The following is a 27161-nucleotide window of genomic DNA, read 5'->3' on the forward strand; positions in this document are numbered from 1 at the left end:
GTACCCAGCATATATGAGGCATTCAATAAATCAATAGCAATTAATGATTCTAGTCTGGGGCAGGAAACGTAAAAGTAAGCCTATGACAGTAGAAACTCTGACTACTGGGGGCAGCCCTGGTGGTGCAGCAGTTTAGCGCCGCCTGCAGCCTGGGGTGTGATCCTGGAGACCCGGGATCGAGTCCCAGGTCAGGCTTCCTGTATGGAGCCTGCTTCTTCCTCTGCCTGTGTCTCTGCCCCTCTCTCCCTCTGTCTCTATGAATAAATAAAATCTTAAAAAAAAAAAAAAAAAAGAAAGAAAGAAAGAAACTCTGACTACTGGATCACATAAAAACATTCAAAAAATACACACAGAAAGACATTTTGGCCCACTGGCTAAAATGGGACATTCAGAGCATTAAAAAGAATAACAACTGTTATTGTATATCAATTATACTTCAAAAAAAGAAAAGGAAAAAAAGATAATTGCCATGGATTACAAAATATAAACTGGGATTCCAATTCTGGCCATGGCAGAGTTAAAGGTATTGAACTTACCCTCCTGCCATAAGTAATTATAAAACTGAAAAGTTATATGAAGTTGAAACACTGGCCTATAGACTGTGATGCTTAAAAGAAAGTAAAAAGTGGGGCAGCCCAGGTGGCTCAGCGGTTTAGCGCCGCCTTCAGCCCAGGGCCTGATCCTGGAGACCCAGGATTGAGTCCCACATCAGGCCCCCTGCATGGAGCCTGCTTCTCCCTCTGCCTGTGTCTCTGCCTCTCTCTCTCTCTCTGTGTGTATGTCTCTCACGAATAAATAAATAAAAATCTTTAAGAAAGTAAAAAGTGTGAAAACAATAGTACAAATGATGGGAGTTTAAATGTAAATATATTGTTATATGGTTCTTTCGTTATTTGTAACATACTGAAGTAATATTTCAAAGTATATTATGATTGCATGTTACAATCTCTAGAATATGAAAAAAGTAGAGCTAAAAAGTCAACAGAAGAGATAAAATGGAATAATCAAAATTATTCAATTTAAGACAGGAAAAAAGGAGGAAAAAACAGCAAAACAAATAAATAATATGATGGTAGACTTAAATCCAACTGTAGAATTACATTAAATATAAACAGACTAAACTCCCCAATTAAAAGACAGAGATCGTCAGACTGGATTAAGAAAACAAGTCCTGGGATGCCTGGATGGCTCAGTGGTTGAGTGTCTGCTTTGGCTCGGGGCCTGATCCTTGGATCATGGGATCAAGTCCTGCATTGGGTTCCCCATGGGGAGCCTGCTTCTCCCTCTCCCTCTGCCTATGTCTCTGCCTCTCTCTCTGTCTCAGTAAATAAAATCTTAAAAAATAGTTTAAAAGCAGAGAGTTTTCACCGACTGGTAGTAGAAGTCAGAGAGATTTAAGAGAAAGAAGAACTCAACATGTCATTACTGATTTAAATGGGACAACATAAGAAAAAATGTGGGTGGCCCTGGGGAACAGAGAACAGCCCTTGGCTGACAGCCCACAAGAAAACAGGGATTTCAGTCTTAGAACCACAAGGACTTGCATGCACTCTGTCAACCACCTAAAGGAGAATGAAGCAGATTCTTCCCCAGAGCCGCCAGATAAGAGCCTAACCTGGCCAACACTCTCATTTTGATCTTGTGAGACCCTAAGTAGAGAGCCCTGCCAAACCTGCCTGGACTTCTGACCACAGAACTATTAGCTAATCAATGAATGCTATTTTAAATAATCGAATTTATCATCATTTGTTATGCAGCCATAAAAAACTAATACACAGGGGTGTTTGGGTGGTTCAATTGGTTAAGTAGCCAGTTTGTGATTTTGGCTCAGGTCATGAGATTGAGCCCCAAGTTGAACTCCATGCTTAGCAGGGAATCTGCTTAAGATTCTCTCCCTCTGCCTCTTACCCCACTCCACATGCACACTTCCTCTCTATCAAATAAATAAATAAATCTTAAAAAGAAAGAACGAAAGAAAGAAAGAAAATACAAGATTTGTATGAGAAACCTGGCCTTAAATTCTTTACCTTAGCTGTCCATGAATAATGAATAAAATGTGAATTCACTTAAGACTGAATCTTTTCCTAAATCCAGGAAAAGTTTTAGTTGTGATGCATTTTCTTCATCAAAGATCCAAGAAAGATATCAAAACTACTTGATGCGGGGCACCTGGGTGGCTCAGTGGTCGAACTGAACCTTTAGCTCAGGTCGTGATTCTGGGGTCCTGGGATCAAATCCTGCACAGAGCTCCCCATGGGGAGCCTGCTTTTCCCTCTACCTTTGTCACTGCCTCTCTCTGTGTGTCTATCATGAATAAATAAAATCATAAAAAAGAAAAAAAACTGCTTAATGTGGTGACTATCAGTGTTTAATAAATATGAATGTCCCCATCTTGAATTCCTTTATTATTTATAAGTCACATATACAGGGCATTTAACGAGTACATGTGGTACTGTACAGTCTCTCTCAGAACTATAGCAATAGTTTCTAGAGGCAAAATTAAAGCTTAAAGTAAAAAGTAAAGTTTCTAAGACTTGTTCTTCTTTATATCCTACAAAAACACCTGGTCCTAAACATACATTAAGCATTAAAAAAAAAAGATCTGTCAGATTGAAATTAGTATTTATTATATTAGCCGTGGTCATCCTTAAATGAACAAAAGTTGGTTCTGAACTACACAAAAGTAACATGGTGAAGGGATGAGGCCAAGATAAAAAAAGGCCTTACCTTTACATCTGGCACTTGGGCACCAAGGCTGCTGAGTCCCACGATGGAGTAGAAAGCTGATTCCAAACTCGTGAAAGGGCGGTCCAGTGAGGCTCTCAGTCTCTCCACATCAGGCTTGGTGAGGTAGTGAGTGGGGGTCAGAGCTTGGGTAATGGCTAGGATTGTCAGGGCCAACAGGAAGACAATGCTTGCACCTGGGGGAAAGGACTATTAAGTACATTCCAAAACAATTCCAAAGTTCTATATATAGTTCCAATGATGGTGTATACCAAGGTCCAGGAACCTTGGTACATGTGAAGAAGGGGGAGAGAACTGGGAGGTTTTAACTTGGAGAGAAGTCCTGGGGACAGCCCGGGTGGCTTAGTGGTTTAGCACCACCTTTGGCCCAGCGTGTGATCCTGGAGATCCAGATCGAGTCCCACATCAGTCTCCCTGCATGGAGCCTGCTTCTCCCTCTGCCTGTGTGTCTCTCTCTCTCTGTGTCTCTCATGAATAAATAAAATATTAAAGAAAAAAAAAAGAATTCCTGGGTAAGTGGGGGGCATGGTCTTCATCCATGTGAAGGACGGTCCTCGAGGTAGGACCCATGACACCATTCCTATCTCAAGCACGTTTGTTAACTCCTATGCCTCTGTGACAGGCCCAATCCGGATACCTCACCAGGGCCACACCTGCCTCTCACTCAACCTTTTCCCTCACTCTGCCCTCCATCTCTGGCTGTTCCTGTAAATCGTGTTCTTCCCTACCCAGCACTTTTTTGTGCTTTCCCTTACTTCAACTTTCAAGTTTTTCTTCTCAGATTTTAGTTCAAGTAATCTCTTCATTAAGAAGCCTCCCCAACAGCCCTTCCTTGGGTTAGGTCCCCCATACCATAAAGTAGTGAAGAATGGGACCTCTGTGGCCAGGTTTTTAATTTTTTTTTAAGACTTAATTTATTCAGGGCAGCCCAGGTGGCTCAGCAGTTTAGCGCCACCCTCAGCCCAGGGCCTGATCCTGGAGACCCGGGTTTGAGTCCCATGTCGGGCTCCCTACATTGGAGCCTGCTTCTCCCTTTGCCCGTGTCTCTGCCTCTCTCTCTCTCTCTCTCTGTGTCTCTCATGAATAAATAAATAACATCTTTAAAAAAAAGATTTAATTTATTCATGATAGATAGAGAGAGGCAGAGACACGGGCAGAGGGAGAAGCAGGCTCCCTGTGGGGAGCCTGATGTGGGACTCGATCCCAGGACTCCAGGATCACACACTGAGCCACCCAGGCGTCCTGCACACTTTCTCTAAATAATAAAATCTTTAAAAATAAATAAATAAATCCTAGCTCTGCCATTTATTAGCCATGTGGCTGTGTCAGTTACAATGTGGCCAGTCCATTCCTCAGTTTCCTCAAGTGTAAAGTAGGACAATAACAGTACCTACACCTCAGAAGTGTAATGAGTACATGGGTTAACATAGAAAAATCTTACAACAGTGACTGGCATATAACAAAAGCTACATAAACATTAGCTACTTCTATTACCATCACTATTGTTGCTATATCCATGCATAGCAACCTGTACTCTATGTAGTCTTTTTCACAACTATAATACTGTAATGTCTAATTCTTCTGCTAAACTCTGGACAGATAGTTTCTTCTGAATATACCAGTATTTCCAAGGACTACACATTTCTTGGCACATAGAAGTATATTAATATTTGCTAAATAAATGAAAAGAAAAATTAATCCTTGTCTATTATGCTCCAGGAGACAGGAAGCAATTACGAGTGGTACATTGTATGACTGCTTCATGAATTGTTGGCCATCCAATTAACAGCACAGTATCCACCCCCACCACCTCATCCATACTTCCCATGGTTTCAGCTACCCACACTCAACCATGGTCTGGTATTGTCAGGTCCGCAGTAGCCTACTGCTACATCACAATCACTTCATCTCATCATGGTGACATTTTATTATGTAGGCATCTATATCAAGAAGAGTGAGTACAGGACAAGATATTGAGAGAAGAGACCACATTCTCATAACTTTTATTATACTGTATTATTATAATTGTTCTTCTATTATTAGTTAGCATTGTTAATCTCTTACTAAGCCTAATTTATAAATTCAATTTTATGGGGATCCCTGGGTGGCTCAGCGGTTTCACGCCTGCCTTTGGCCCAGGGCGCGATCCTGGAGTCCCGGGATCGAGTCCCGTGTCGGGCTCCCAGCATGGAGCCTGTTTCTCCCTCTGCCTGTGTCTCTGCCTCTCTCTCTCTCATGAATAAATAAAAATAAATCTTAAAAAATAGTTTAAAAAATAAACAAATTCAATTTTATCATAGGTATGTATGTGTAGAAAAAAACATAGTATATAAGGGTTCAGTACTATTTGCACTTTTAAGCATCCACTGGGAATCTTGGAAAGTAAGCTCAGCAGAAGAGGGGGGGAGCACTACTGTAATCATAAGGTAATGGTCTAAAGCCTCTGCCTATAGTTTCAAATTTAGTTTCAACTAGAATCCCATAAGAAAGGCATTATTAGGTGGCACCTGGCTGGTTCAGTCAGTGGAGCATTGACTCTTGATATCGGGATGTGAATTCGAGTCCAATGTTGGGTGGAGAGATTATTTTTAAAAAAAGGCATCAAGGGAGGCCTGGGTGGCTCAGCAACTGAGCGTCTGCCTTTGGCTCAGGGCACGGTCATGGGGTTCCTGGATGGAGTCCCACATCAGGCTCCCTGCATGGAGCCTAATTCTCCCTCTGCCTATGTCTCTGCCTCTCTCTGTGTCTCTCATGAATAAATGAAATCCTTAAAAAAATTTTAAAAGGCATCGTTATTATCTATTTGACAAATAAGAAAACTGAGAACAAGGGGTGCTTGGGTAGCTTAGTCAGTTAAACATCTGCCTTTGGCTCAGGTCATGATCTCAGAGTCCTGGGATCAAGCCCTGAATTGGGCTCCCTGGGGCTCTCTGCTCAGCAAAGAGTCTGCTTCTCCCACTTCCTCTCTGTTCTCTCCCTCTCTCAAGCAAATAAATAAAATCTTAAAAACAAAAAGAAAAAAAAAGAAAAGAAAACTGAGAACGAGAGTAGTCTGCAGACAATCTTGGACTCAAACTCAAATCTAACTATAGAGTTTACACTCCACTATTTTTTGGAGAATGTTTTAGAAACAATGCCTACATTAGCAGTAACTCAGAATCGTTCTACGAATGCTAGTTCTATTTAAATCCCTGTGCATATGTTAAATAATCTAAAGAATTTGGAAGATCTTTTTAAAACACTACAAAGGGAAATATATTGTGGAGTATTCATTAATAAATATTTATTGAATGCCGACCAAGCACTATTTTTGGTATATACTTCTGCAGGAATCAGAAATGCACACGCGCGCGCGCGCACACACACGCAGACCCCAAGCCTCATGAAGTCTACATTCCAGTGGGAAAAGAAAGATATCACACAACACACCTAAGGAAACATTTATCACATCAGAAGGTGAAATGTGCTATGGAGAAAACTAAAGCCTGGAAGAGTTATCTGAGAAGAGCTACGATTTTAAATATGGTAGTCTATGAAGGTCTGAGAAATAAAGCTACTGTGTATAGACTTGAAGGAAAAGGAGCGTCACAAAGATATTTTGGGGGAAACTATCTCAAGATGCAAAGACCCTGAATCAACAATATATATAGCATTTTTGACATTAGCAAAGAGGAAAGTATAGCTACCCAGTAGTAGTAGTATAGCTTCACTTATGCTACTCTAGCTAGCTAGAGTAGCATAAGTGAAGGGTGAAAAGTATGGAAGAGATGACAGAGGTAGCAGAGGCCAAATCTCCTGGGCCTTTTAAAACTTTCTAGGGACTCGGGCTTTTACTGAGTGAGAGAGGAACCAGCAGAAGTCCAGTGATTTGACCTATTAAATTGTAGGTCAAATCACTCCTCTTCTCGAAGTAGGAGTGACTTGACCTACAATTTAATAGGATCACTGTGTTGAGAATACACAAAACTTGAGACTAGGCAGGAGAAAGGACCTAAAGAGGGACGCCAGAAAAAAAAAAAAAAAGAGGGACACCAGTTAGTAATAATCCAAGTAAAAAGATGATGGTGGTCACAGCCAGGGTGACATCAGTAGAGGTGAGAAGCCGTCAGAGTCTGGCTGGAATTCAAACTCAAAGCCAGAACTGCTTAAGAATAGAGCAATGTAAGAAAAAGAGGAGTCAAGATACTAATGTGGAGTCCCCAGTGCCTTGTGTATGTGCATGTACTAAATATAATAAGATCTAGGAAATGAGGACTTGCATTTTCCCAGCTAGACTATAAATTTCCCTAACACGGCGTCTGTGTCAGAATCCTCATCTTCCCACCTCGAATTAACAACAACAACATTTTTGGCTAAAATCTGAGCACTTAGCATGTGTGGGGTATGCCCATACTACGCTTAGTACTTGGCATGTACTGAGTCATTCAATCTTCACAACATCCAAGTGAGTGTGGTTTACAGATTAAGAAATGGAGACTCATTAGGAATTAACTGCCCTAAGACACGAAACCGAGAACCCCAAATGCGGGCAGTGTGGATCCAAAGTTTAACTACTCTGTTAACCCTCAACTTTAAAAAAAAATGGGGCAATGACCCACTCTCTTATTCACTGTCATCTTGGGCAAGTTACTTCTCTGAAATTGCATCTTCCTCTTTGTCAAACATAAATAGTAGTACACCTCCCCCCACGCCGCTGTGGGACTACGTGAGAGTCCGTCGTGCACAGGGTCCACTCAGCAGCAATGCATTTAGCTTTATTGATGCTTGCTCAGGGCCGTGCACGCTTCTACACTATGCACGAGGATCAGCTCACTGAGTACAGCAATTTATTCGGCAGATGATGTGACTAATAACCTAGTCCACAGATCAGAAACTGAGATGCAGAGGGTTAAGGATCTTGGACTGGGGCATACAACGGACACTTGGCCGACTCCCAAGTTTGCAGCAGGAGAATCCAATTTACGAATTTATACCCTAAGCCCCCCCAGAGAGGTGAGTGATTTCCTTTTGCTTTTTTTTTTTTTTTTTCTTTTAACTGAACTGGAAACCACGGTCCAAAGAAGGACGACCTGGCCAAAAGCTTACTCTCAGGTCACCCCGCCCGGGAGCCGCCGCGAGTCAAATGGATGGGCGAAGCCAGACGTAAGAGTTGACCGCGGGCCGTGGGTGGGCCTCGGGGGCACCCGTAGCTCCCCGCCGCACTGGCCCCCACCCCACCGCCGCCCGCCCGCAGTCCCACCCGCTCCGCCCGCCCTCCGTCACGCACTCGACCCCGAAAGAGCCCGAGCCGAGCCCGAGCCCATGCCCCTGCCCTACAGGGGGAGAGGCTCCCGCCTGGCAAGCTCCCGAGGGGCGAGCACCAGCGTCCACTCGCCAAGGCGTGCCGGCCGCGGGGCCCCGTCGTCGAGCCATGCACTACGCCTCACCCGGCGACGCCATTCCTCCGAGCAGGTCCCACCAGGGCCGGAGCCGCAGGCTGACTTCCGCTCGGGAAAGTGGCTCCAAGAGCACGCCGGAGGGGACGCCAGGGACTCGCAGCAGACTGCGCGTGCTGGAATGGGATCTCGGCACAGGTCAGCCCCCGCCGTCCCGCAGGCTAGGGCTGGTCCCAGGAGCCGCGGCCCCAGTTCCAGTCCCCGCGCGCAAAGGGCGCCGCGGTCCTCGCGTACAGGCCCGCTTCCCTCCCCCCGCGACCTGGCTCACTTGGAACCAGCCGTCTCGCAACGGTCCTAATCCGGACGCTACCAGCGCGCGATTGGACGAGGCGTCGGGGCGGGCCCGAAACGGGGCTTCCGCTGATTGGCCAGTCGCGTGATTGGCCAATTGCGCCGTCACTCAGTCGGCTCTCTGCAGCCCGGCCAATTTTAAAGGAATGGAAAGGGTCCAGTAAGGAAGAGCTGGTAGTGTTCTAGGGCAGGGGTTTTCTTTTTTCTTTTCTTTTCTTTTCTTTTCTTTTCTTTTCTTTTCTTTTCTTTTCTTTTCTTTTCTTTTCTTCTTTCTTTCTCTTTTCTTCTCTTTTTTTCTTTTTTTCTTTTCTTTTTTCTATTCTTTTCTTTCTTTCTTTTCTTCTTTCCTCTTTTCTTTCTCCCTTCCCGCTTCTTCTTTTCGATTTTTTCTTTTCTTCTTTTCTTTCTCCCCTCTTTTTCTCCTTTTCTTTTCTCCTCTCTTTTCTTTTCTTCTCTTTTTCTTCCTTCTGTCTTCCTGTCTTGTCTTTGTCTTTTTGTCTTTCTTTCCTGTCTTTCTTCTTTCTGCCTGCCTTCCTTCTTTCTTCCTTCCTTCCTTCTGCCTGCCTGCCTTCCCTCCTTACCCCCTTCCTTCCCTCCCCTCCTCTTTTCTTTCCCTTTAGGAAATTATGGCAGTTGCTTCCAAGGATTGTTTCGCTTGTTAATAACTTAGCTACGAGTGATGTTTTCTTTGATTTGCAAAGCATCTCTGCGGACTTAGTACTCCTTAGTACAGTGACTTTGAGGAACATAGAGCCCAATTTTACAGAAGTAACAGGATCAAAATAGAAGTGACCAAAAAAAAAAAGTGACTTATGAGAGCAAAACAGCCTGCTTGTTTTAAAATAAGAATAAATTTTAAAAAAAGAATCACTCAGTAATTAAAAAAAGAAAATGGAAGTGACTTATCTAGGAACTCCATAATAACTACAATTATTGAGCATTTACAGGATAGTCCAACAAGTGTACTAAGTGCTCTACGTACATTATTTACTCCTTATTGCTGTTCTGTGAGGTTTGTACTGTTTGTACTGTTATTCTCATTTTATAGAGAAAAGAACTAAAAGGTATGAAGCCAGGCAGCCTGACTCCATAATCTGTGCTTTTTAACTATTGTGAACATATAAAGTATGCATAATGTAGTAAGTCTTGTTATTAGTGTTCCAGATATTATTATCCCAAATAGAGGATACTATTCTGTACTACTGTGCTATTCAGTAAACTAGATTCTAGCTCTGTGTGGATATTTGAGTTTAAATTAATTAGAATGAAAAACTCAGTTCCTCCGTTGTGCTAGCCACATTTCAAATGCTCAATAGCCACATGTGGCTACTGGATATCATTTTTGGCAGTGCAGAATTACAGAACATTTCCAATATCACAGAAAGTTCTCTTGAATGGTGCTGATACAGAATATATAAAAAAAAAAAACCTTCCAGGGCTCCTGAGTTGTACAGTGGGTTGAGCCTCAGACTTTTGGTTTCAGCTCCGGTTGTGATCTCAGTCCTGATTTCAGGGTCCTGATCTCAGGGTCCCTGCTCAACTCCAACTCTGCTGGAGACTCTCTTCCTCTGCCTCTTGCCCCCCTCCCTCCCTCAAATAAATCTTAAACACACACACATGCATGCACCTCTTCCAACTCAATAATAAGACAGCCAGTGTTGTGCTGGAGCCATCTCATACTGGCTTGCAAGAGTCACTTAAGAAATTTAGGAAGAGGGGCACCTGGGTGGATCAGTTTGTTGAGTATCTTGGTTTTGGCTCAGGTCATGATCTCGGGGTTGTGAGATCAAGTCCTGCATGTGGGATCAAGTCTTGCATCGGCCTCAGAGTGGAGCCTGCATGGGATTCTTCTCCTCTTCTTCTTGCTCCCCCTCTGCCTCTCCTCCTGCTCACACACTCCCTCTCTAAAAATAAATAAATAAAACCTTTAAATTTAGGAAGAATTTTACAAAATTGTTGTTAAATACAGCTATTTAGAAGAATTAAATTATACAAACTTACAATGAAATAAAGTCTATTGAAAACCGAAGTCATCATTTTGTTATTATTTTATCACTTTCTGTGCTTTTGTGGTTGCTTATATCTATTGCATCTATATGGTGGAAAAATTACATGGTGGTGTGCTACTGTACATCTCTTTCTAAAGTAACATTGGTAGCTTGACATTGTCCACATTGGGAATATTTACACCATAGAATCAATGAATGCCATACACCAAGGCTTGATTTTTTGCTTTGTTATGTCTAAACTTAATGATGGAGAAATGTTAATAAAGATTAAATTCAGGGGCGCCTGGGTGACTCAGCCAGTTAAATGTCTGCCTTTGGCTCAGGTCATGATCCTGGGGTCCTGGGATTGAGCCCCACATGAAGTTCCCTGCTCAGTGGGAAGCCTGCTTCTCCCTCTCCCCTCTGCTTATGCTCTCTCTTGCTCTCTCTCAAATAAATTAAAATATTTTAAAAGAGTGCGAGAGATTAAATTTAGATGTGTGTCATGTTTATAAGCTTCACATTGCAAATAGCCTAAAAACTTGAGGCAATATTGTTCTAGGGTTTGAAAACTATTATCCAACTCAGAGAAGTCACTTCTGAAGTTTCAGTTACATCTTACTCATTGATGTAAATGAAAATACCAACCAGCATTCACTTAAAAACTACACTTAAAGATTCTGTTTTAAACATTTTATTTACCAGCATACCACTCACTGCAAGCAACCCAGTAAAAAAACACAAACAAAAGATCTGAATAAACACTTCATCAAGATATACATAAGCACATAAAAAGATAATCAACATCATTACATATTAACTGCATTGTATATTAAGTTGAAGTGAGGTATTGCTGCAGGTCCACTGAAATAGTTAATATAAAAAGACCAACCATACCAAATGCAGGCAAGGATGCGGAGCAACTGGAACTTACATATACTGCTGGTGGAAATATAAAATGGTACAACAGATTTGTAGCTTTTTTTTTAAAAAAAATCAGTTCTATGACCTACTGTATGACAGAGCCATTCTACTCTTAGAGGGTTTGTGTGTTTTTAATTAACTAGTTTTTCTTAATTATTAAAGATATATAAGTACATAGGAAGAAGCTCAAACTTTATCAGTTTGGGGTTTTTTCCCCCAAAATTGTTTTATTTACTATTGACTAAATGAAAAAACAATATTTATAACACATAAATAAAGAAAAAAGAATGATACAGTGAAATTGTGTACTTGCTATCCTATTAAAGAAAGCACAGGAGTTCCTGGGGGACTTAGTCACTTAAGCATCCAACTCTTGATTTCAGCTCAGATCCTTCTCTCAAGAGTCGTGAATTAAAGCCCCGCGTGGGGCTTCACACTGGGATTGGAGCCTACTTTAAAAAAAAAGAAGAAGAACATAACCATCCTTTAAGTCCCTTTTCTAGTCTTACCCATTCTATCACCTTCTCCCCCACTCAAAGACCCCTATCCTGAAGTTTATAGGTTATATTGTTTCCTTGCTTTTCTTTATAGTTTTACTGTGTGTTTATAACTTCAAATAGTATTTGTTTACTTTTACATTTTCTTAAGTTTATATAAATGGAATTTACTGCGTATTTTTTCTGTGACTTTCTTTTTTCTCTCAGCATTGTAAGATTTATCTGTATTGCTGTGGATAGCTAGGACTCATTCATTTGCACTACTGTATAGCACTTTATTGGATGAATCACCACAGTTTATTCTACTGTTGGTAAGCCATTGTGTGTCTCTAGTTTTTTGCTATGATGACTACTGCTGTGAAGTTTCTTGTATATATTCCTAATGCATATGGGTAACAGTTTTACTGGACTACATCCCTTGGAGTAAAATAGTGAGTCATGATATAGGCACATTTGCAACTTTACTAGATAATGCCAAATTATTTCCAAAATGGTTGCACCAATTTACACTATAACTGTGATTTATAAGAGTTCTTTGCTCCACATCTTTGTCAATATTTACTACTCATGCCAATGTTAAAAAAAAAATCAGGCAGTATAAAAGTCAAAAAAAATTCAATTTTTCTTTCAAAAATTCCACTCCACAGACGTTTGGTTTGAATACCAAAAGAGGGATGCCTGAGTGGCTCAGCAGTTGAGCATCTTCTTTCGGCTCAGGGTGTGATCCTGGAATCCCGGGATTGAGTCCCACATCAGGCTCCCTGCATGGAGCCTGCTTCTCCATCTGTCTCTGCCTCTTTCTCTGTGTCGCTCATGAGTAAATAAATAAAATCTTTTTAAAAAATGAATACCAGGGATCCCTGGGTGGCGCAGCGGTTTGGCACCTGCCTTTGGCCCAGGGCGCGATCCTGGAGACCCGGGATTGAATCCCACGTCGGGCTCCCGGTGCATGGAGCCTGCTTCTCCCTCCGCCTGTGTCTCTGCCTCTCTCTCTCTCTGTGACTATCATAAATAAATTTAAAAAAAAATGAATACCAAAAGATTTTCTACATGTATCCCAACACTTATGTGTATCTGTGTGTCTGTATGTACTCACACACAGTTTACATACATTGTTTGACAACTTGCTTTTTTTCATTCATTAATATATGCTAAACATTCAGCAAATAAAGATCTATTCACTCGCTCAACCAATATTTATTGAGGATTACCATATGCCAGGCATTCTGGTCTCTTAGAATATATTCATGAACAAAGTAGCCACAGATCTTTGCCTTCATGGAGCTTGCATTTTAGCAGGAAGAAACAGACGATAAACAATAATCAAAAATAGGTAAATGATATATTAGAAAGTATTGTTTGCTATAGAAACAAGAAAAAGGGGATCCCTGGGTGGCTCAGCAGTTTAGCGCCTGCCTTTGGCCCAGGGCGCGATCCTGGAGTCCTGGGATCAAGTCCCACGTCAGGCTCCCAGCGTGGAGCCTGCTTCTCCCTCCTCCTGTGTCTCTGCCTCTCTCTCTCTCTATGTCTATCATAAATAGATAAATAAATCTTTAAAAAAAATAAATAAATGTTTAAAAAATAAAAAGAAACAAGAAAAAGTAGGAAAGGGTAAGGGAAGTTAGGGGAAGGGGGTATTCTACCTTAGTTTAACAGCAACATAGTATTTCTTACCAATCCATTCATGTCCCATGAGACTGACGGTATGCTAGGTGCTGGGAATTCAACCATTACCATGTAGACAAGGTTTCTCCCCTCATAGAGATTATAGTCTGATGAAAGATAGTCAACAAATACAAATGAACTTGATAACTATAGATAATGGTTAAATACTATGAAAAAAAATAAGAAAACAACTGTAGAACTGGGGTAGGGAAAGGCTACCTAACCTAGACTGATGATCAATAAATGCTTCTCTGAAAAGGTGACATTTAAGCTTTCTCTTGAGCGACAAGACAGAAGCAATCCTAAAATACTAATATTTCTTGACAAACCATAAGAGATTTTTTTAAAAGATTTTATTTATTTATGAGAGACACACAGAGAGGAGAGAGAGAGAGAGGCAGAGGGAGAAGCAGGCTCCATGCAGGGAGCCTGATGCAGGACCCGATCCTGGGTCTCCAGGATCAGGCCCTGGACTGAAGACAGTGCTAAACCGCTGAGCCACCCAGGCTGCCCACCATAGAGATTCTTAACTATAGGTCACAAAACTGAGGGTTGATGGAGGGGAGAGAGGTGGAGGGTAGGGTAACTGGGTGATGGGCGCTAAGGAGGGCACTCGATGTAATTAATGAGCACTGGGTGTTATATGCAACTGATGAATCACTAGATTCTACCTCTGAAAATAATAACACACTATATGTTAATTGATTTTAAATTAAATAAATAAGTAAAATTAAGAAAATAAAATACTAATATTTCTAATCCCCTCTTCATTCCTAGGATCTGTAGTCAGGAAGAAGTAGTGATCCCTTGTGATTCTGACAATGACTCAGGAAGTGTGGATTTGCAGCTGAGCAACTTAGAGGATATTAAAAAAGATCCAAGTAGCCTTGAGCTTACAGGTAAAAAGGAGAAAGGATTCTTTTTTTTAAGGAGGGAGGTGGGGAAAAGGGAATCTCTGATCAAGTCAAGTTGCTGGATGAGAGAGAGCCCTCAACTAGACTTTGACGGTAAATTTGGTCCCTGAGTATAAGACCTTGGAATATGATTGGCACAGTGAGATAAAATATATTTATCTAGACATATAGGAAACTGAGATAGATAATCCTGCAGACTTGCACAGAGCCTAAGTACTAGGATACCAGAAGCGAAAGGTGGCTGTGGGTGGACCCTTGATTGGGCTACAGAATATCTCTCATTCATTCAACAAATATTTACTGAGTACCGATGACTGCATATACAGCAATGAACAAGACCAACATGGTCCCTGCCCTTAGAATTTGCTGAAAAGGACCAAAATAAGTAAAGAAATCACGAATTGTACTTAATACTGTGAATGAATTATACAAGGAGCTAAGACAAAAAATAAGGGAGACGGGAACCTATTTTAAGCCGTGGTTGCCAGAGAACACCTGTTTAAGATGGTGCTGTTTAAACCTAAAGGAAGCTTCAGGGATATGAAAAAGCAACCCATGGGAGAAACAGAGGAAAGAACATTCCAGGTGGATATAATAGCATACACATGAGACAGGAAAGACTATTTAAGGAACTACATTTATCCATTTCTCTACTCATTCAACAAATATTTATCAAAGCCTACTATGCCATAAACTCTAACTGCTACAGATTTAGTAATGAATGGAACAGATACAATGTACTTGTAGATAAATGATTGGAACTTATTTTAATATGGGTGATTGGGAATGGGGATAGGGAGCAAATATAAAGAGGTTTTTTTTTTTAAAAAAAAAAAAGATTTTATTTATTCATGAGGGACACAGAGAGGGAAAAGCAGGCTCCATGCAGGAAGCCTGATGTGGGACTCGATCCTGGAACTCCAGGATCATGCCCTGAGCCAAAGGCAGATGCTTAACTCCTGAGCCACCCAGGTGTCCCTAAAGAAGGTTTTTAGCAGCCAAGAGGATACTTGGTCAAAATAGACAAAGAGGGGATCCAAGAAAGGCATCCTGGAGCAAAGTCCTGAAGGATGAGTAGGAGCTACCTAGGCAAAGGAGGTAGGAAGAAGGGAAGGTGGGGAAGAAGGAGAAACATGCAAGGAGAAGCATGAGAGGTGAATGAGAACAAGGCTTCTAGTGCATGAGAAGAATGTGACAATGCAGAATAGACCATAATTCAGGAGACCAAAAAGGGTACAAAAGTGGGGTGGTAAAAACCCTCAGACGATAGGTGTGTTAAGGGGAAAATAGTAAGACTGTTTCCCCAATAGGAGTAAAGGATTTGGTTTGGGGAAACAGAGGAGGTAAAGATGTAAAGCTATATGAAGAGGGAAACGATGCCACCATAATTATTGTCACTCAACGAAAGAACAATATTTACTAACACTTCCTTGGTGCTAGCTCTGTATCAACCAAATGAAGTAGGTTCTGTTATCATCCTATTTTGGAAATGAAGAAATAGGCCAAGAAAAAGTAAGATCACACAAGGTCATAATGCTAGAAAGAAGCAGAGCAAGGATCCAAGACTAGGCAGACCAACTCCAGAACCTGTGCTCTTAAACAAAGTATATCCTGGGTCTGGAAGGAGATACCTCAAGTACCTACTGCAGGGAAGAGATCAGCAAAGGGCTGCTACTAGATTTTAAGCTCTTGTCACTGCAGAGTCCTTGAGTTTTGTATTTAATACTATCTCTCATGTAAGTGCTTACTCTGGACCACATACTGAGATAAGTCTTTGTATTCATTACCTCACTTAATCCTTGTGATAATCTTGTTTTACAGGTGAAGAAACTAAGGTTCTAAGAGGCAAACTAACTTGATAAAGGTCATACAACTAATAAAGGGTAAAGCCAGGATTCACATTAGTCTCAGATTGAGATGTCCATGCTCTTCACCACTCTACTATAGCTCAGTATTAAAGATATTTGTAGTTTAGGAGGCCCTAAGAGTACACTGAATTTGTCATTGGGAAGACAGACTTGGAGTGTGGAAGGGACTTGGTCAAGGTTGCAGAGCAGATAGTAAAGATAAGACCAGGGCACGTCTATCCTGACATCTGGTGGATCTCTGCACTAGACTATAAAACTCTGTGTAGTACGTAGGTGTCATCTGCTGTGTTTCTTTTGGTATTAGACTCCGACATCTTTGACATCACTGGACTCTCTCAAGAATCGTTCATATATAGCTATAGACACCTGACCCAACAGGGCCCCGACAATGAGGCCAATGTTGAGAGGCTGATCCAGTCTATCCAGGAGGTTTTTAATGGTGAGCTACAGGTATGTACAAGGAGTCTTACCGAGTCAGCCAACATATTCATTTCAAATATTTTAACAAATATTTAAACATTTGATATTGCTTTATCATATAACTAACTGGTATTATAGACTATAATATAAATTTGTTTATATTTTTATAATAAACATTTATATACACTTATATAGTATATTTATATTTATAAAAACTATAGAGGAAAAAAAAAAACTATAGGGGAATCCCTGGGTGGCTCAGTGGTTTAGCGCCTGCCTTCAGCCCAGGGGCTGATCCTGGAGACCCAGGATAAGTCCCACATCGGGCTTCCTGCATGGAGCCTGCTTCTCCCTCTGCCTATGTCTCTGCCTTTCCCCCCAACCCTTTCTCTCATGAATAAATAAATAAAATCTTTAAAAAATGCTTAAAAACTATAAAACTCCTATTAAAATAAGGAAAAGAAAAAGAAAAATGAATCTTCTCATATCCACTCTCCTGAGATAACTAATGTTAACATTTTGGCATATATTTTTTCAGACTTTTTCTTCTGTACATACAAATGCATGTAATTATAGAAAAATAAACATCTGAGATGGTGGGAGGAAAAAAGTTTTCTAGGTGAATAGGTATAGATCTATATTACCCTACTTTAAACATTTTATTTATTTATTCATAGAGACACAGAGAGAGAGGCAGAGACACAGGCAGAGGGAGAAGCAGGCTCCATGCAGGGAGCTTGATGTGGGACTCGATCCCGGGTCTCCGGGATCACGCCCCGAGCTGGAGGCGGCGCCAAACCCGCTGAGCCACCAGGGCTGCCCTATATTACCCTACTTTAATACAATATTTTGTTTAGCAAAACATTCATTCATTCATTTACTCTGTGAAAGCAAGTAACAGAAGAATTTATCTTAGCCTGGGGGCAAGGGAAGCATTTCTGAGGAAGGAACGCTTGATATCAGATCTGAGGAATGGATGGGAGAAACTAAGGGAAGTTAGAACTGGAGAAACTATTCCAGAAATAGGACATATTATGTTTAACAACCTTGAGGCAGAAAGGAGCAGAGCTATTTGATGAACTCACAGAAGCCTGGTATGTTTAAATGATAGTGTCAGAGATGTCTGTCCTTTGTCAACCGACACTTGGGTTGTTTCCATATCTTAGTTATTGTGAATAATGTTGCAGTGAATATGAGAGTGCACAGATCTCTTTGAGATCCAGATTTTATTTCCTTTGGATATATATACACAGATGTTTATAGTTTGGGGGAAATTCATGAAGCCTTACATTTTCTCTATGTATGATGGTAATAATTTTTTTTTTTTCAAAAAACACCTAAAGCCAGAATGTTAGTCTATCACTTTTGACTCAGACTTTTCTTTACACTTCACATCAGCAGGGCTTTATAAAGCATTTCTTTGTAATTAATAAGGGGCTGGGATTGCTGCAGTGAATTGAAAAAAAGAAAATCCATCCCCTGCCTTGACCTGAATCCACCATCAGGCAGAAAAAAAGAAGGTAGTTTTGTCAGAGTATCACAAATACTATGTTAGCAATATACACATGTGCTTTGTGAATACTCTTAGGAAGGGTACCCGTTGCTGCTTCTGGAGAAAATGCATTTTCCTAGTCTTAAAGAATGTGTAGAGTTTAGTCAGTAAACAAAATAAGTATAGAAAATTCAGAAGGTAAAAAGGCCCAGAACCGAGAAAGGGCAGTATAAAAGTTAATATGTCTAAGGCTCAGAATGTTGCAGGGCAAGGCAGGAGATGAATTTAAAGAGGTTAGCTGGAGTCACATTGGGAGGGCCTTGACCTCCATGGGTGCAACTGAAATATATTTTGATAGAGAGTTACCTGATCAAGTTTGCACTAAATAAAGATGAATCTGGTGATAGCTGGAGGAATAGTTTGGAGGGGGTCAAAACTGGAGCAGGGAAACTCCATGTTGGATTATTATAGTAATGTAGAGAAAGAATTAGGGTATGAAGTCAGCTTCTGGCTGTATGTATTGCTACTTGCTGTCCAGAGAGCTTATACCTGTTTATACTAGATACAGGCTGGCGGAGAAAGATGAGAAGAAATTTTCTCGAGATTGTGGAATTATTATTATTATTTTTTAAAGATTTTATTTATTCATGAGAGACAGAGAGAGAGGCAGAGACACAGGCAGAGGGAGAAGCAGGCTCCATGCAGGGAGCCCGATGTGGTACTGGATCCTGGATCCCAGGATCACGCCCTGGGCCAAATGCAGACGCTCAGGTGCTGAGCCACCCAGGTGTCCCAAGATTGTGGAATTATTGATGTCTTTTATTGTCTTCATATGTTTTTTTCAGTTTCTATGATAAATAGATATTGTTTTTATAATCAGAAAAAGAGTAATACAAAAGATTTCATTCTTCAAATAAAAACTTGCATTTTATTTTATTTTGTTTTATTTTATTTTATTTTAAAGATTTTTATTCATTCATGAGAGACACAGAGAGAGAGAAGCGGAGACACAGGCAAAAGGAGAAACAGGCTCCATGCAGGAGGCCTGATACGGGACTCCATCCTGGGACCCTGGGATCACACCCTGAGCCAAAGGCAGACGCTCAACCTCTGAGCCACCCAGGCATCCCAAGAACTTGCATTTTAATAGGGAACTTTAAAGACTCAAAATAATCTTTAATGATATCAAGAGACCTAGAATGACAGTATCAAAGCTCATCTTTAGGAAGTTTAATCAGACAGCAGTATATAAATAGGATGGGTAGTGGGGGAAGCAAAGACTAAAGGTGGGAGAGCCATCATGTAGCAGTTAGTAACCTAGCATTTAATCTAGCTGAGAGGAAAAACAAAGTTGCAAACAGGTAGGTCAAGTAGATGAGGAATTCCATTCCCCTGTAATTTATTCACTCCTTTTAATAAAAAACTGATACTAGATTGAATGAGATGTCAGATATTTGTAATATTACAGGAAAGTTCTTAAAAGCTCTCTAAATTATCAAATGAGATTATAATATATAATTGTGTTTTTTCATTTTTCCACAAATTCAGAGTGAATTTGAGAAGCTGACATTCCTAAGATCTTTGTCCTCTCTCAGCCAAACCTTACCTTACGATGAAACCACAGAATCATTCATTCACAGCCACATAACAGACATTGTGCATGTGCTAAATGTAAGTATTGTGACCTTATCACAAATGATCAGGACCACACAAACTCAATGACTTGACTAACAAATGTTTTAGTGGCTTCCTATATATTGTCAGTTCCTTTGGCCTCTTCTCCTAGCAGTATCTGTGCATGGAGGAGAAATACGCAGGAGTACTCCACAAATATAATCACCTTTGAAAAAAAACTAAAAGATGAGTAGAAAGGAAAAGAAATAGCATTTAAATTTCTCAGTGAGAACAATGCTGCATTCTCATTAATGAATCCATAGTTGTGAGGCAAACTATATAATCCAGTGCCTGAATTCAGGTGCCAGTTCTGCCTCTTTCCAGCTGTGTGACTTTGGGAAGCTATGTAACTTCTCAGTGCCTCTGCTTCCTCATCTACAAAATAAGAATATCTGTATCCTTCACAGAGCTATTGAGATAAGATATAAATGTAATAACAATAAGTAATAATAAAAAGAAATAAGAAATAAACGTAAGCCATGGAGCATGATACCTGACACATATTTTACATAAAGGAACATGGTTATATTCTGTTTTTTTTTTAAGATTTTATTTATTCATGAGAGACACAGAGAGAGAGAGAGAGGGAGAGAGAGAGAGGCAGAGACATAGGCAGAGGGAGAAGCAGGTTCCATGCAGGGAGACTGATGTGGGACTCGATCCCAGGACTCCAGGATCACACGCTGAGCCAAAGGCAGGCACCTAACTGCTGAGCCACCTGTTTATATTCTTTTTATTGTTATATTTGTACTTAACTCCAGCCCCACTCTGCCATGATCTCATTCATTCATTGTCTTATAAAGTGCCTGACTGTTCCAGGCAGTGTCTGGGAATTGAGCCTACAAAGATAAGATAGGATCCCTGTTCCTGAAGCCAGGCAAGATGTAGTCAAGGGTCACAGGGACTATGACAAGTTTAAACAGCTGTAGTGAAAGTACAGAGGAGTGAGTGAGAAGTTGATTCCATGTAAAAAGATCCAGAAGGGCTTTAAAAAGGATGTGATACATTTAAGCAGTGTTTAATTTTTTGATGCTTTCATTTTCTCACCTGTAAAATATCCCCTTCAGTTTCTCTGAAGCTCTAAAATCCTGAATCTGAGATTTCTTAGACACTCCAAGAAAATGAGCAGTTTTTTTCAGCCCACAGGTCCATAAGACTGATTAGACTGATGATTAGTTTTCAGAATTGAAGGCTAACCAGCTAACAGATTTGTTAAGCAATAGGCAATTATTAAGGATCTTCTCTATCTAGAACACTGTGGTGCTTCAATAAAGAATACAAATTTCATGGAAGTGTTAATGCTTGCCCTCTCAAGAGTTTATAATCTATTTGGAAGTGACCATACCTCATAAATAGGTTGAGAACTGATCCAAATAATGTATCAAGAAGAACAGGATGATGTGCAGATTTAAGAACAAATACAGCTCTCTACTTGGCAACACTCCATGGAAAGAGGGATATAGGCAGCCATAGGACCCAACCAAATGTTGTGACTCCAAAATCTCACTTCCACAATAATTGGCAGCAGTGGGTTGCCACCTGGTTCAACCAGCCAGCTCAGAGGATCCACAAATACAAGTCCCAAACACCAAATGTACACTGAATTTACCCATACTCTGCATTTAAATCTGTCCAGCCAGGAGTAAAATACCCACTGTCTGGTAGCAACCAAAACTGGAGCTAGCAAGAGTTACAGCCTAGAAGAGTTAAAGGTAGTTGGTGTCCATGAGAGAATTGCACAGATCGTTACATCACTGGACAAGTCTACAAAATCCCTGTGAGCCCACGTATAGAGAGTATAGCTCCCAACAACCAAGAGAAGAGGCACTTCTGCTGAGTAACTTACAAGGAGGGGAAAGCAGGGCAATTATAAGGAAAGAAGAATTATAAGGCATTTGCCTGTCTTCTCATGACCTATGCCAACACATGCCTCCTTAGTATCCAAATTTAAAGAACCAAAAAAGCTATGAACAGAATATGTAAAGGAAGGGGAAAATATCTGTTATGACACTCCACCAAAGAAGATTTATAAATAAGAGTATGAAAGATGCTCCATGATAGTGATTAGGGAATGCAAATTAAAACCACAATGAGATTCAACTATACACCCACTAGAACGTTCATTAAACACTTTCCATAAGACCCAGCAATTCTATTCATAGGTAAAATGAAGCATATGTCAAATAAAACATGTATATAAATGTCTATAGAAACTCCATATAATAGCTAAACACTGGAAACAACCTAGATGTCCATCAGCAGCTGAATGGATAAACAAATTGTATCTCCTTACAACAGAATACTACCCAGCAATGAAAAGGAATGAACAGGGACACCTGGGTGGCTCAGTCAATTAAGTGTCCGACTCATGATTTTAGCTCACGTCATGATCTCAGAGTCATGAGATCGAGCCCCTACATGAGGCTCTGCACTGAGCATGGAGCCTGCTTAAGATTCTCTCCCTCTCCCTCTGCATCCCCCTCCTTGCTTACGTGTGCATGTGCACACGTGCACACACTCCCTCTCTCTTAAAAAAACAAAAAGGAATAAACTAGGGACTCTTGGGTGGCTGTCAGTTTAGCATCTGCCTTCAGCTCAGGTCACAGTCCCAGCATCCTTGCATCAGCCTTCCTGCTCAGCAAATAGCCTACTTTACCCTCTCCCTCTGCTTCTCCCCTTGCCCCCACCCAACCGCTGGCTCATATTCTCACTCTGTCAAATAAGTATAATCTTTAAAAAAAAAAAAAAAAAAAGGAATCGGGCACCTGGGTGGCTCTGTTGGTTAAGCATCTGCCCTGAACTCAGGTCATGGTCCCAGGATCCTGGGATTTGTCCACATTGGACTCCCTGCTCAGTGGGGAGTCTGCTTCTCTCTCTGCCCTTCCCCCTTGCTTGTGATCTCTCTCTCAAATAAATAAAATCTTTTTATTTTATTTTATTTTTTTTTTAATTTTTATTTATTTATGATAGTCACACAGAGAGAGAGAGAGAGAGGCAGAGACATAGGCAGAGGGAGAAGCAGGCTCCATGCAACGGAAGCCTGATGTGGGACTCGATCCCAGGTCTCCAGGATCGCGCCCTGGGCCAAAGGCAGGCGCCAAACCGCTGCGCCACCCAGGGATCCCAAATAAAATCTTTTTAAAAAAGAGTTAAAAAAATAAAGAAAAAGGGATGAACTATTGACACATGCTACAACTTGAATCTCAATGCTGTGTGAAAGAAACCAGACGAAGATATATGTCATATGATTCTATTTATATAAAATTCTGGAAAATGCAAACTTATCTAAAGTGACATCAGATCAGTAGTTACCTGAAAATAGGGGTAGAATGGGGAGGAACAGGAGTGAGAAATTACAAAGTTCGCACAAAAAAAACTTTTGGGAGTATGTTCATTATCTTGGTTGTGGTGATGGTGTTTCATGGACATATACGTAAGTCAAAAATCATCATACCGTACACTTTAAAATATGTGCAGTTTATCTTGTGTCTTTTACCTCAAAGTCAAAAAAGCTGTAAAAATTCCATTGAGAACTTTAATAAGAAAAAAATGCAATGGCAACTAGGATACAGAGTAAAGATGACAAGATTGGCATGAAATTAATCCAGATAGATCTCCTGATCTAAGCTTCAAAAGATGTGAGGGATAGGGAAGATAGAAGGGACAAGTGGGTAGAGCTGATTGGCAGATTACTACGTGGCCAGGTCAAGGCAGAATGACAGTGGAGGTGCTTTTTAGATGCTGTTGGGGTCCAACAGCAGACAGGGGCCTTAAAATCTGCTATACTAGAATTCTAACGGAGTCAGACATGTGCTTTAGTACCTGTTAATTCTCCTCTGCCAGCTTGGGGGCCCACCCTAATTCTGTACCTAGGGTCCTCCACAAAATCCTACTACTATGTTGTTGTTTGGTAAATAAAGGTACACTTAGCATGGAACAGGCACTGGGTTATTTATGCAGCAAGGCAGGCAATGGATAAGAATGACGTTTCCGAAAGATTCTTCAGTGGTGTAGATAATAAATGCTGAAGGATTTCAAAGGATGGACAGTTAACAGTAGACTGAACTAACATGAAAAGACTGCCCAGTTGTGGTGTTGAGAGTTTGAGCTCCCTGAAGCAGAACGATGAAGAAGAAAGGGAGCTATTTTAGTAATTAGAAGACACAATTTCTAGTTCCAGTGCAGTCAAGCCCGACCTGTGTGATCTTAGACAAATCACTTAGCTTCTCTGAACCTCTAAGTCCACCTGGAAAATGGAGATAGTAATCTGTCTGGCTTTCATTAAGGCCTTTGAGACAAAATGTCTCATTTTTGTTAATATTGGTTAAGATTATTCTTGGAGAAAACAATAAAAATCAACTCTGGCTTACCTAAGCTTAAAAAAAGGGCGGGGCGGGGGGAATATCTCCCTTAGAATCTAAGAAGAGAGCAGCTCCGGTGGCTCAGCGGTTTAGCGCCTGCCTTCAGCCCAGGGCGTGATCTCTGGAGACCCAGGATCAAGTCCCACGTCAGGGTCCCTGCATGGAGCCTGCTTCTCCCTCTGCCTGTATCTCTCCTCTCTCTCTCTCTCTCTCTCTCTCTCTCTCTGTGTGTGTGTGTGTCTCTCATGAATAAATAAATAAAATCTTCAAGAAAAAAAAAAAAAAGAAGCTAAGGAAGAGGTTTAACAGTCAAGCCTCCAGAAGAGTATGTTCTAGGACAACTCCTGGGGTTTCGAAAGCAAGGGTAGCTCTCCTATCATGCTGACTCAAACCTCTAACAGCTCCCAGTCTGTGTCTGTCACTCAGAAATTCCAGGTTCTGGAAGAAAGAATCTGATTGGCCCAGACTGGGTCTGTTCTCCACTCTTTCATCAATTGGGCATGTTTGAGGGCAGCATCAGATAGTAAGGACATGACTTCTGGGCATCCCTCTCTGTATATCCAAGGCCATTCCCAGAGGAGGGATGATTGCTGTGTTCTGGATAGTCATCCCAAGAGGTTCCTACCACACAAATACTTTACAAACAAAAAATAACCTCTCACTTCTATATTCCCCAGAGTTATTAGCATAATTGTGAACAAATAATAAGTCTTTCATACCCAATTGATTGAAACAGGGGATTGCAGGCCTGGCCTGGTGGCTTAGCTAGGAGGCACTGCTTTCATCCACATGTGAGGCCTGTTGCTCTAGGGATGGAGAGTCAGAAACTGCACAGAGCAGGCAGTAGCTATCATCATGATTGACTGGATGTAGGAAATGAATAAAGGAGAAAAAGAAATCATAAGTCCTCTCTTTCACGAGCCCTGGGAAAGAGCACTATTGACAGGAAGGTTGGGAAGGTATGTCCTTTGGAAGGGGAAGGGAATGAACTCACATTTAACAGCAAATGAGGTTATAGCTATGTTCTTAGTGATAATGTTCATAGATAACTAGATTTGAGTGAGTAGCCCTGGGAGACTGAAGGCAGAGTGTTATGCTTTCTCCCTTCCAGACTAAAAAGCCATAAGATTAAGTGAGCTCTTTGAGGAAATAAGAAAGAACATCAGGCTACCAGCAAGATCTAACCAGGGTTGGAAAGTGAGAAGGGAAAGAGAAAAGTTGGAAGGGGCAAGAAAGAGAACACCATACTATTTATTGAGCACTGCCTCCTGGACAGTAAGTTCCTAATGAGTCTTTTTGGTGGCAGGTAACAGAAATTCACTAGAGGCAGCTGAAACACAAAAGGGGAGATTTGTTGTTAGGATGAGTGAGTGTTCCCAGAATCTTGTACAGGAAGAGCCACATGCTCCAAGAAAAAAATGAAACCAGAAAAAAACATTAAAAAAAAAAAAAAAAAAAAAAAGCTTTCACATACTCAGAACTTTATCTCCATCTCTCATTTTTGCTCCTTTGTATACATTTTCATTTTTCTCTCTCTCCTTCACCTCTCTTCCCAAAAATTAGCTCTATTACCTTGTCCACAGGGCACAGTGCTCCCAAATTTTAAATTTTCTATTTTTAGTAGGCCAGCCAGACTGAGATTGAAGCTCTTGGTCTCTATTCCAGAGTGCTGAGAAAAAAATCTAATTGGCCTTGATGCCTACTCCTGTCTGGATAAGCTGTGGTTAATGGGACAGAATGACTTAACAGAAACATGGCTGTGAAGTGCTCATTCCTGTGACCCACAGGCATTTTCCAGAGAGACTGGGTAGACAATCCAGTAGGGCTTCCACTACAACCATTAACGTTTACTATTTGTATCAACTCCCTGAGATTTATCTCTTTTCCCCCCATACAGATCAGGGAACTCAGGCACAGGGAAGTAAAATAATATATTCAGGGTCACACAGAGAGTGAGTGGCAGAGCCAGTGCCCCACGCCAGGTGCTGTCTAGCTCCAAAGCCTCTGATTTTTCCTCTCTGTCACTCTGCAGATTTTCTCAGCAAAGCAAGGCAGTTTTCCCTCTGCCACTTTGGAGTTTAGACAGCTATTCCTTTCCTAGGACAAGTAACATAATATTAGGCACTGCAGTTGACATTACTGCTTAGTAGAGGGAAGAGTTAGGATGCCTAAATTGAAAATAATCCCAGGTAGTAAAAATAAGGAGTAACAGACACTAACAGGACTACTAGGAATCATGAATTAGCTCATTAGTATTCACAACCACCCTATGATGGCAAATAGTACTGTTACCTCATTTTACAGATGAGGAAACTGAAGTACAGGGAGGGCAAATAGGTAAATAACTTGTGTCCCCTCAAACAGCTAGTAAGAGGCAGAAGTGGCCTCAGACTCTGGCTCCAGAGAATAAACTCCTAGCATGGCCACTGTCCTGCTGCTGGTCCTGGGAAGCCAAGGAGCAGGATCTGATCAAGTCCCTACAGTGGTTCTTGCAGGCCCCCTACCTCTCTGATCATCTGGTCCAAGGACTTGGCACACTCTTGACTCCTTTAAACTTTTTGCCCTTTCATTGCAGATGCTGATAGAAGAGGAGCCTCTGCATTCTCTCTTCAGCTCTGTGCGCCAAGAGGTTTTTATCACCATTGCTAACCTCAGGTGATGCCCACATGCTCCCTGCCCCCTACACATGTCCTGGTTTCTCATTCAGGGCCAATACCAGAGCCAACTGACATGTTCAATATTTTTAATTTTTGCAAATTATTTATATAGTTAGAAGGGGAAGCCAAATCCATGTTTATGTGTAAGAAGTTTGATTTCATATACACTGCCATCCACATCTGAAAGACCTTATTGGAACCTCTTTGGAGTTAAGTTTTGTTCAAAATAT

General features: G+C 41.1%; 2 protein-coding genes across 6 annotated transcripts in view; one reads left to right on the forward strand and one right to left on the reverse strand.

Moving 5' to 3' along the window:
• Positions 1 to 8446, reverse strand: part of RPN2 (ribophorin II) — a 57991-nt gene extending 49545 nt beyond the window's left edge. For 4 of the 5 annotated variants that reach the window (XM_041732651.1, XM_041732650.1, XM_041732647.1 and 1 more), the window contains exons 1-2: positions 8012 to 8146; positions 2728 to 2921 (exon numbers count right to left, since the gene is read on the reverse strand). In XM_041732651.1, the coding sequence (XP_041588585.1) occupies positions 2728 to 2921; positions 8012 to 8048 (231 nt within the window). In that variant the 5' untranslated portion in view covers positions 8049 to 8146. Of the gene's footprint in view, positions 1 to 2727; positions 2922 to 8011; positions 8147 to 8171 lie in introns of those variants that run through there. The other variant, XM_041732649.1, reaches the window with a different exon arrangement.
• The window catches only part of MROH8 (maestro heat like repeat family member 8), a 59030-nt gene continuing 39915 nt past the window's right edge, over positions 8047 to 27161 (forward strand). The window contains exons 1-5 of the mRNA XM_041732652.1: positions 8047 to 8318; positions 14323 to 14444; positions 16632 to 16777; positions 19788 to 19910; positions 26850 to 26929. Of these exons, the coding sequence (XP_041588586.1) occupies positions 8047 to 8318; positions 14323 to 14444; positions 16632 to 16777; positions 19788 to 19910; positions 26850 to 26929 (743 nt within the window). The remainder of the gene's footprint in view (positions 8319 to 14322; positions 14445 to 16631; positions 16778 to 19787; positions 19911 to 26849; positions 26930 to 27161) is intronic.

Source organism: Vulpes lagopus, chromosome 18 (genome assembly GCF_018345385.1).
Source record: "Vulpes lagopus strain Blue_001 chromosome 18, ASM1834538v1, whole genome shotgun sequence".
NCBI classification, from domain to species: domain Eukaryota; kingdom Metazoa; phylum Chordata; class Mammalia; order Carnivora; family Canidae; genus Vulpes; species Vulpes lagopus.